Source organism: Salarias fasciatus, chromosome 14, assembly GCF_902148845.1.
Source record: "Salarias fasciatus chromosome 14, fSalaFa1.1, whole genome shotgun sequence".
In the NCBI taxonomy this organism is placed as follows: Eukaryota; Metazoa; Chordata; class Actinopteri; order Blenniiformes; family Blenniidae; genus Salarias; species Salarias fasciatus.
Window position 1 is genome coordinate 10,992,285 of NC_043758.1, and position 10,620 is coordinate 11,002,904.

The 10,620-nt window shown below is 41.8% G+C and overlaps 1 protein-coding gene across 2 annotated transcripts; it reads left to right on the forward strand.

Moving 5' to 3' along the window:
* shox2 (shox homeobox 2) lies at positions 1–7,747 on the forward strand. Of its 2 annotated transcripts, none has more exons than XM_030108477.1 (5): positions 1–837; positions 2,361–2,569; positions 5,073–5,130; positions 5,424–5,512; positions 7,447–7,747. In XM_030108477.1, the coding sequence occupies exons 1-5, from the start codon at positions 582–584 to the stop codon at positions 7,738–7,740; spliced, it is 906 nt and encodes a 301-aa protein (XP_029964337.1). In that variant the 5' UTR covers positions 1–581; the 3' UTR covers positions 7,741–7,747. The 2 variants fall into 2 exon arrangements, with proteins under 2 accessions (XP_029964337.1, XP_029964338.1); XM_030108478.1 differs by having other exon boundaries at positions 7,483–7,747.
* Positions 7,748–10,620: the final 2,873 nt, after the last annotated feature.

Genomic DNA, 10,620 nt, shown 5'->3' on the forward strand with positions numbered 1-10,620 from the left:
ACCATCTCCAGGGTGTTTAAAAAACTAACTCAGGACAATAGCAGCGAATGAGCGCTTAATTAAATTAATTAGTCCTTCTTGTCAATCTCGGATTAATGGCCAATAGCGGCGGCGCAGCTTAATGTTTTTACTCCTCTCTCTCTCTCTCTCTCTCTCTCTCTCTCTCTCTCTCTCTCTCTCTCTCTCTCTCTCTCTCTCTCATATCAGTGAAGGGGAAGGGGGGGCTCGTCCCGGCATCCTGAGGGGAGGTAATTTGCACGGATCAAGGGGGCAAGGCGCCGCAAAGTATAAATACTGTGACTTCAATAGAGGATCACCAGCAGGTTCCCAACTCCGCCACCAAAGGAGGAGGAGGAGGAATTGGCCGAGAGAAGATATATCTTCATATATTTTTTACCTTTCTCCAGAGTTGGCGGCATCACCTTGTGTCGTTTTCAAGGGGTCGACTTTAAAACGAGCCACACCATTGATGTCTTAAGCTGTCGTGGAGCAAAGGGAGAGCGTGTGTGTATGTGTGTGAGTGTGTGTGTGAGTGAATGTGTGTGATTTTTTTTTTTTTTTAAAGAGGAGAGGAAGCAGTGATGGAAGAGCTCACCGCTTTCGTGTCTAAGTCTTTCGATCAGAAAGTGAAGGAGAAGAAGGAAGTGATAACGTACAGGGAGGTGCTGGAGACCGGGGCGACGCGGGCAGGGAGCAGGGAGTCTTTAACCGGGGAGCCCGGGAGCCGAGAGGAGGCAGCCGCCGTCACGCGGAACGTTGCGCTCTCACCGGGCAGGGAAACGGACATGCTCGGGCCGGAGAGGATCAGGGACGCCGGGAGCCCCAAACTCATTGACGGTAAGACTGGCCGCTGTGCGTCTTTACGCGCGAGTGTCTGGGGGACTTTTTGAGATTTTTTTTTTCATTATCATTATTATTTTTAAAGGAGTAACTGAGTACAGAAAGGCTGATCGAGAGTCTTGCACGGACGGTAACGTTTTAATCTGGACAACCGAGTTGAGACATCTTTATGATCCACTGCAAATACCGGCAGCTCTGAGGCTGTCTTCAAGCGCGAGCTACTTCGGAAATAAGGCAAAAATGATATTACCGTTCTTTATAAATCTATAAAGCATTGCAGTAGCTTTACACAATTCCAAAATTATCCCCAAAAGCTATTTATTATTGCAGATCAGGCCTGCATTTTCCTTCAGACAAAGACAAATGTATCTTAGTGATGTGTAGATGAGTTTTATTTACATTATATCATTAAAATCGTGTCTAGGGATCGCAGCAAACAATCCTGTCATTCTCAAATAAGGGGAAAAAAACTTTAAATCCGCATGTTTAATTTTGCAGTATTAAAAATATGAGGGGTTGATTGTGGCCCATGCTTCGTTCTAAGTTTTCGCTGCAGCGCATTCTGATCCCACAAACTGATTAGATATTAATTTTTTATTCATTACATAATCGGCATCGATCGACCTGTTATCCCAGACATCTTTGTTTATCTTTTATCTGCCTTTGGCAGCGATGTTTTAACGAAAAGAGGGTAATAAACACACATGAGATGGTGATTTCTGCTTACAAAAGGTGAGGAAATCAAGTCCTGTCATTAAATGTCTCAGCCTGTAAAGTGTCAGAGAAGGTGGTTTGGATACAAATCTGCTTGAAAAATATCGGGTGGGAATTTAGTTTTCTGTAACTTTTAAGGGGTAAACCCGGTTTTATGCACGGTTTCCAAGAACGTGAATATATAAAAGCCACACGATAACAAAGCCATCATTAGAAAGACGAGGATTTCATTAAAAAATGTGTTTTTTTTTCCTCCTCTCTCTGGAGTTTATTATTAAGGATTGGGGAAATCTGACAGCACTCTGGATGAGATATCTTATGAGTTGGGGTGGCTTGTAAAAAAAAAAAGACATCTGTTCGTCATGGGCAGCGTGGTTAAAAGCGGATCTTCGACAAGCATGTATCAGACATCCAACAGTGGGCACCGCGTTGCATATTTATAAGCAGTAAATAATTAAAGAGCTTTATGTAGCTCTACAAAACATCCGAGGTCTGATAGCTCTGTGATATCCGAGGGCACGTCTTTCTTCCTCTGCAGAGGCCACTTTTATTTTAGATGTGTGTCAATCTTCATTTCTTGCAGTTTTTTTTTTTATATTTAACGCACATGATAGCTGTCATTTGCACGCCTCAGTAGATTTTTTTTTTTTTTTTTGAAGAACCGCACGGATCATGGGGTGAAAAAGTCTAATTTATGAGTTCAAACAGACATTAGAGAAACTGTGTGTAGGAGAGGAACCAGCATGGACCATGACATGATGCTGACCGGTCCCCCCCCTTTTTCTCTATCCCCCTCTGAAACGCAGGCACCACGGATGTCAAAGACAGAAAAGAGGACTCGAAGCCCATCGAGGACGAGACACAGACTAAAATCAAACAGAGGAGAAGTCGGACTAACTTCACGTTAGAGCAGCTCAATGAGCTGGAGCGACTCTTCGACGAGACGCACTACCCGGACGCCTTCATGCGGGAGGAGCTGAGCCAGCGGCTGGGACTGTCGGAGGCCCGAGTGCAGGTAGGACCAGGTGCTCTGGCAGCGTGGACAGCCCGATCCGGAACCAAAACAAAGCTTGTTCCGAGAGGGAATGTCATATCAATGAATTTTTGGTCACTATTTGTCACTGACTAAACTTTCCAGGATTCAGTTAATTCATAAGACCTATTTTAATGAAAACGACCTTTCTTATGTGAAGCATATCCATTTAAAAATAATGATAATAATAATAATAATAATAATAATAATAATAATAATAATAATAATAATAATAATAATAATATAAACTCATGCATATGACTTATGTATACATATGACTCATACATATGACATTTTATCATAATTGTGACAATGTGATCGTTCTAATTATTAAATTGTTTTTTTTTATTTTTTACTTTTAAAATTGTACAAAATGTCAAAATGTGCTTTCTTTTCATCATCATCATCATTATTATTATTATTATTATTATTATTATTATTATTATCAGTTAAATTTATCTACTTAAAAAATAATGTGCTAAAGGAGTTTTGGGGAGCAAAAAAATTTGTCAAAAATCAGTTTGATTCTTTTTAATCTAGAAAACAAGTGTACATGGACCCAGATTTTCTGGACTAGTTCAGGCCTGGGTTTCCTGTAACCCCATCACTTTACCCCTGAGGGTGTGTGTAAACCTCAGACAAGAGAGGGGGAAACACACCGAGCTCTCAAACCAAAATGTTATGTTGTCCCTTTCATTATGCTCTGATTCCATTTTTCTTCGTGGCGTTTTCATTATTTAAACGTGTTAATTATCTCAATTAGGGCCTGCTTGTATCACGAGAGCCTTTTTAATCGTTATTGTCCAAATGCACCGAAACAAATAAGCCTACAAATATTTGTCTTCAGTTTCTGGGTGGATGTTACCAAGTCTCTTGTTTGTCAGTGCTGCTGTAGTTTTTTTTTTTTTTTTTTGAAGGGGGGGGGGACCATCTGCGCCAGAAACCCAGTAAGGCTTGAGGGGGGGCTTTGTATAGGGGTATAAGGGGAGTGTTGGAGGGGCTCAGACGTGTCCTGTGCAAACGCAAGCGAGAGGACAATGAGCATATAGACACGTCTTTTCATCTGCTTTTTTTTTTTATCAAAACCTTATAACATCTTACTCCAGACTCTTTTCATCCCGCGCGCCCCGGCTCAGGGGACGACTGAGCATTTGTCTCCATACTGAACACGGTGGTCGTCGCGCAGAATAGACATCACAAAACGGAGCCAGAACTGATCCCCATCCCAAACTCACCCTCCGTCCGCCCCTCCTTAAAAAAAGTTAAAACCAGCTTTTTGCAGAGCTCTCCCGGCCTGAACTGGAATCTCACCAATAAGGCGTATTGTGTCCCGAGCAAGGAGCACAGCTCGGGGATTTGCATAAATTATGTATTATTTTCTACCCAAATCAAGAACAGCTCTCCCCCACCTCTCACTTTTATCTTTTTTCCTTTTTTTTTTTACCAGTTGCATGCACAGACCACACATTTATTTCCATTCTTTCCTCATAAAAATCCGCTTCAATCGATACATGCATTTGCTTTTATCGTCGTTATAAATTATATCTGAAGTGTGCACAAAAAAAGGACTTCCGATTGACAAATACTGTGATCAATAAATGAAGCCAGCTGACAGCCGAATCGATATGATATTTCAATCAGGCTCTTCTCGGTGTGTGTGTCTGTGTGTGTGTGTGTATGCGGGTCTGATGTGAGGGAGATTGCAGATTGACACGTTGCATTGTGGGCTAATTTATCCCGGGCTTTATCTGGAGAGATTCAAAGCAGATTATCATAGTAATAAATCGTTTAATCTGTGTTCCAAGGCGTTTTCTGTGAAATTGACGCTCGTCGATTTCAACAGAAGGAAAAAGAGAAGTGAGCTATCTTTGAAGCGGGGTTTTTCACTACGTGTTATGCTGGTGATTAGACAAAAACTGCGAGGCATTTAAGCGTTTCTCTGACATGGATTTTCCGCAGATAAGGGTAATTAATTTCAGCGGTCATTTAATGAGAGGGAGACGGAAAGAGAAAGAGAGAGATGCTCTCAGATCGCTCGGCTCTCTGATGTCCAGAACCGTAATAGCATTGCTGCTATTCGATACCCGAGACTCCATTCAACTCTTCGGGGACACTAATCTATAGAAAGATGAAACCGACGCTGACAAGGTTATTTATTATGGCCCAATAGTCCTGCACATTTCCAACAAGCACGTTTCTATTCCACTAATATGATTTTAATGCCTACCCTGAGTAGATTTACTACTTTCCATCCCAGCTTCCTCCTCCTCCTCCTCCTCCTCTCTCTGTGCTCCCACCCCCCACTCTGCTCTTGTTGTAGACTAAATGTAATAATTAAAATCTGGGGTTAAGCAGTGTCATTAATATTTCAGTGCTCCTCGGGGATATTGTTTTTCTGCGGTTGTTGTCACTTTGAGAGGAATTACACATGGCCTCACAAGCAGCTGCCAATCAGTAGGTCTCTAATTAATTTCTGTCCCTGCAGGTTTGGTTCCAGAATAGAAGAGCCAAATGCAGAAAGCAGGAGAACCAGTTACATAAAGGTACGCTTTCATCCTGCGCGCTTTCCACACACATTTAGAAAGAAAAAAAAAGGACAAACATTCTATTCTGACCGATTCTATCCGCTTCTATTGTGGCGTTCACGTCCTCCAGTCTTTACGCACCGCTACAATTAAGTTGTCAGCTTAATTTCCAGCTGAATGTGTCGCGTTTTCTCGAGCGATTGTTTATCCTTAGATGGTTTTTGAGGTTCTTTTCCCTCCGACAATCATCTTGCTCTTTGTGCTACCGACCATTCCCTCTCACAATTAGGCTATCGTCTGTGTTTGTGCAGGAGTCCTGATTGGAGCAGCGAATCAGTTTGAAGCTTGTCGTGTAGCGCCATATGTCAACGTGGGGGCTTTACGGATGCCATTCCAACAGGCAAGTAACTTTGAAGCGTCTGCTCTTAAAACCAGACCAATCCCCCGAATGCTGTCTTGGCACCGGCTCTGCCCAAGTGCTATGCAGAGAGACTCCAGTTCCAATGTAGGGGGTAACTAAACTCTTATCACCACACTGACAACGACGCTGTGCCAACACAGTGGAGTCTGTACAGCCTAATTGGAAAATTCCCTCCATTGTTTCTCTTGGACCAATTTTTTATGCCTATTTTACTGAAGCAAACACACATATTAGTGGAACTAAAGGGGAGCAGGTTGTGGTCTAATCAAAACTGAGAGTTTCGCAATATTTCCCCCCAATACAAATACAAAGTACAGGGATTAAATATAAGTTTTGACTCATGCAGGGATGTTCATGGCAGAACTGGCTTTTATCCTTTTCTTGGACAAATTCTGTATGTGAGTCAGTGAGATGGGAGTCCCAACTAGAACATGGGTATTGTCTTAAGTGATAATGAATGGCATGAAAATTGCATGTACATGATGCATGCCACTTTATTTTGAAGACAGACAGGAGCTTTTGCGCTGCAGTTTTTGCTTTGTCTTAACTTATCTGATTACTAAGTAAATCACCAGTATCAAACATCACAGTGCAAAAAACAAAAACAACTTGACTGATGCAAATCAGGAGGAGTTGCTGAAAACCTTGGGACTATTGCTTTTTATTGTGATATATTACTATGCACAACAAAATTAAGCAGAACCTGCAGTACAGTCTTACTTTTTATAAGGGCCCCTTCAAAAAAATAATTGCTCACCAAAGGTCTAGACAGAATAGTATCTTCACACTTAACTGCTTTTCATATCAGTGTAATCCAGTTCTCACTTTAGGCATTATTCTGGCCTGTGGTGAGTTTATTATGTGATAGAGAAGAGGTCAAAGGCCATAGAAGTATGAGGTTACATCTCATGCTGTTGTTGTCAGAATAAAAATTCAGGTTTGACCTTTGACTCACAATAGCCAACAGAGCTTCTAGAAGTATGATCAGAGTTTAAAAAAGAAAGAGGGATGACCTCTGTGGGGTCAACTATCCACACCAAATTACACTGAAGCACAAACTGACTCCAAGATATTTAATTTGCCAAAATGTGCAGCTTTGAGGAAGATTTAATTCCAAATTATGACTGAATACAACAAGGATTTAATAGAATTATGCCTTCTAACTTCATGAAAATCACTAATTCTATATCCGGAATATTTAGTATTTTTGACCTTATAATAAATATTCAATAATAATTTAAATTAGAGCAGTTTCAATGGGTAGCAGTTTATGACCACCTTATACATTATCTGTGATCTATAGTTTATCAGCTGGCTGATAGGCTGCAAAGTGGGGATGAGGCTGTATGTGGCCAATGTCTGATCTTTAGGGTGGAAACAATTTTGTCAGTGTTGTAGAAAAATCAAGACGAGGTACAATCATTTTTTAAAATTTTTAAAGTAAGTTCAGATTCTGTCTCATCTGTGATTCCCAGTCAGAACTTAAATAAGAGAGAGTGGGCCCTTCTTTCTTGTAAAAAAAATAGTTAGTTGTCCTCTTCTGTGAATAACCTGAGGAAATTATCTTAAACTACATTTTTATGAAATCCAGAATTAAACTGACAGTCTAAGTTAAAAGTGTAACAGTGCCAGTTAAGCAGCAGTCTTTATTTATTGCTGGACACCCCCAAAAGTTGTGGACTGTCAGCCCTCCCCAAAACAATGCTGTGCAATGTTTTTTTTTTTATTTATTTTTTTTATTATTTATTATTAGTCATTGTCCTCCAGCCCCGCTTTTAACATTGTCATGAAATTTCCGCCCTCGGCGAGTGAACTGAGCCTCCAGACGTCCCGCTGCAAAGTTAACGCATGTTCTCCCCCCCCCCCCTTCTCTCCCCCCCACCCCCCCTCTATCCGTGCGTCCCGTCCTGTAGGATAGTCATTGCAACGTGCCGCCCTTCTCCTTTCAGGTGCAGGCGCAGCTCCAGCTGGACAGCGCCGTGGCGCACGCGCAGCACCACCTGCACTCGCACCTGGCGGCGCACGCGCCCTACATGATGTTCCCCGCGCCGCCCTTCGGCCTGCCGCTGGCGACGCTCGCGGCCGAGTCCGCCTCCGCCGCCTCGGTGGTGGCCGCCGCCGCCGCCGCCAAGAACACCAGCAAGAACTCCAGCATCGCCGACCTGAGACTGAAGGCCAAGAAACACACGGCGGCGCTGGGGCTGTGACGGCCGGGAGGGGGAGGGGCCGGGGCGGGGGCGGGGGCGGGGGTCACCGCGACCACAGTGAGAGAAAACCCAAGGACAACGTGAGAAAAATATCCATGGACGTTATTTATGCTTCGTTTTTTTTTTTTTTTTTTTTTTTTTATTAATGAAGGATGACGAGTATGAATATAAGATATAGGCTATTTATGAGATAAAGACAGAGACTATCATAGCCTACACAGACGAGTTTTTTTTTTTTTTTTTTTGGACTCCGATGGTGATGGAGGAAGAGGAGGAAGAGGAGGAGGAGGAGGAGGCTGGCGGGACGCCCCTGGAAAGAGGAAGAGGAGGAAGATGATGCAGCTGGGTCGGTCGATACTTTGTCAAACAAGGCGAACCATTCTGCACTTCTCCTTTTAATATTATATTGTTCTGATTTGAACTCAAAATAGAGGCTGGCCTCGTTATATTTCACAAACACCTCTCTCTGTAGGACGCAGCGGGAATCCTGTCACACAAATAGAAGCAGAAAAAAAGACAATATATTCTCTGTTTCTCGTCCGATTTGAAAAATGCCTCAGCAGTGTTTTGCATGGGTTTGTCTTCACGGAAGACGTGATGTGAGCCCCCCCCTCTTTCTGTCTCCCCTCCCCAAGGAAAGGACAACGCTCACTTGACCTTGTTTGGACCTCCTCTGGTGAAAGTGAACACATCAGAAATATGAGATTGTAAAACATGTGTAAGGCTACGTTGGACTTTTTCTAAAAAAAAAACCCATCTAGTGTCCATATTTACAATGTGGTTTATCCTCCTTTTAAAGGAGGACAACATGCCATAAATGCCATCTTTAAACACAGTGAACAATATTACAGTAACACGAGGACTGTATGATCCGGTACGGGCACGTGTAAAATATGTTTATACACACACAAAAAAAACATGTATTATTTTTATTATTTAGTGGCTTTAAGAATGCCTTGTGGGGAATTTGTTCATTTTTGTATTTTACTTTGTTTCCGTGTATTAAAAAAATCATGTGCTTTCTGTATGTAATTTTGATGTTTTTATAACAGTGAAAGTGAAGTCACCTGAGGCACGGGTTTCTAAGGAAAAAAAAAAGAAAGAATATTCATGAAATTGTTTTTAATTTTTTCCATCACATGTGAAACGTGAATCCACCCAAACAAAGTGTTTTTCGTTCCTATAATAAATTAACTAAAGTTTCTTTAATGAGTTGACATTATTTCCTACAATATTAATTGGCATCATTATCATTATTATTATTATTATTATTATTATTATTATTATTATTATTATTATTATTATTATTATTATTATGAAATAGGGGACAGACCTTTGAGAGCAGCCCTTTTTTAATAATTCATGCCTGTAGCTGTAGGTCTTTTGACAGCGTCATAGTTGTGACAGGCCCGTTTAGTCAGGAACATGGGGTCTGTTACTGCGCCCATGCCAAACCTTTGCATTATTCATAGTTTGGTTATGGAGGGTTTGTAGAATAGGGCTGGTAATTTCCACTACATGTGAGAATAATAATTATTAAAAAACAAAAAAAAAACGGGCATACAAAAGATAAAAAAAGACGCGGGTCATCCATTCAGTGCCCGAAGGGAAAAGTTTTAACAGCTTTAAAGCACTTGGAGTGATATATTTCAAGGCTGCTGATGGCGTTTTGAAATGGATGTGTAATTCTTGCAGGAAATGAAATCCCTCCGGACCGACGAGCCAGTCCCCGCGGCCTAATAATAACGAAAAACAAAGATGGATTTTTAATTTGATTGTGCTCTGTGTTTGTTTGTCAGCTTGTAACAGCCTGGATGTTTCTATTGGAAATATTGTGCAGCCTCGATCACAGCGCATTTAGGAAAATGCACCACACAGCACTTAAGATATCGTCAGTAATTTTGACCTTTGACTTAATAGACAATAAGTAACAGTGGATACTGGTACGTTTTTACCAGTTTGAAGCTTAAGCTTGGCTCTTTGCCCGTTTCTGCTGAATTCAAATGTTTTTTTGTGGCTGAAAGTTGGACATTACAACGGAGAGAGAGAGAGAGAGAGAGAGAGAGAGAGAGAGAGAGAGAGAGAGAGAGAGAGAGAGAGAGAGAGAGAGAGAGAGAGAGAGAGAGAGATTTATTATCACCCGATTCACTTGACTAACAAATTTGCCTGATTCATTTCCTGACATCTTAACCGCCTCTTATTGAACATTTAATAAACACCTGACACGGGAGCCTATAATTATAGGGATCCAGATCGTGTTTCCCTTCCCGATATTTCCACACAAAACACAATGTCTTTAGCTATTAATTAATACTGATCTCACAGAGTCTGCACAACAGTCTGGCTGTTTGTGTATCTCGGCGTTTGGGGCAGGATTCAGACGCCAAAACCATTGAATTATTGATTGCGAGCCTCGCCAGTAATGGAGGAGACGGAACTGGGAAAACCTGCTGAGTCGGGAGCGCGCAGAGAGGGCGCGCAGCGCTGTCCCGCCACAGGACCGGGATCGGGGGCGAGCCTCGTCCCGCACTGCTGGGGGGCTATGTTTTTGTATATCAACAGTTTGATTCCCCTCCCTAAAAGAGTCAAGTCCACCATATATCCAGTATCCAGGTTATCATTTATCCAGATCAGACACATCAGACACATTTGTGTTCCATGGAGGAAAGTTGGGCTAAAGCAGAATTTCCCTCAAGCAGGGGCAGATATAGAGAATTTAAAGTAGAGGGTAGGGGCACAAGGGGTACCAAGAGTTGAACTTTCAGAGCACCAAAAAAGTAATTAAATAGAATAAAACTGCTACTTTGAAATCCACACTGTTAAGGATCAATAAACTTTTTTTTTGTACCTGTAAAAACGTTATAAAACAATGCACCACCA

What these genes read in the sequence shown, in the direction of transcription:
- shox2 (XM_030108477.1), top strand. Translation starts at nt 582, where the DNA reads ATGGAAGAGCTCACCGCTTTCGTGTCTAAGTCTTTCGATCAGAAAGTG. An exon ending in GAGCCCCAAACTCATTGACG is followed by an intron (nt 838 to 2,360) that starts GTAAGACTGGCC and finishes TCTGAAACGCAG; the next exon opens with GCACCACGGATGTCAAAGAC. An exon ending in TGTCGGAGGCCCGAGTGCAG is followed by an intron (nt 2,570 to 5,072) that starts GTAGGACCAGGT and finishes CTGTCCCTGCAG; the next exon opens with GTTTGGTTCCAGAATAGAAG.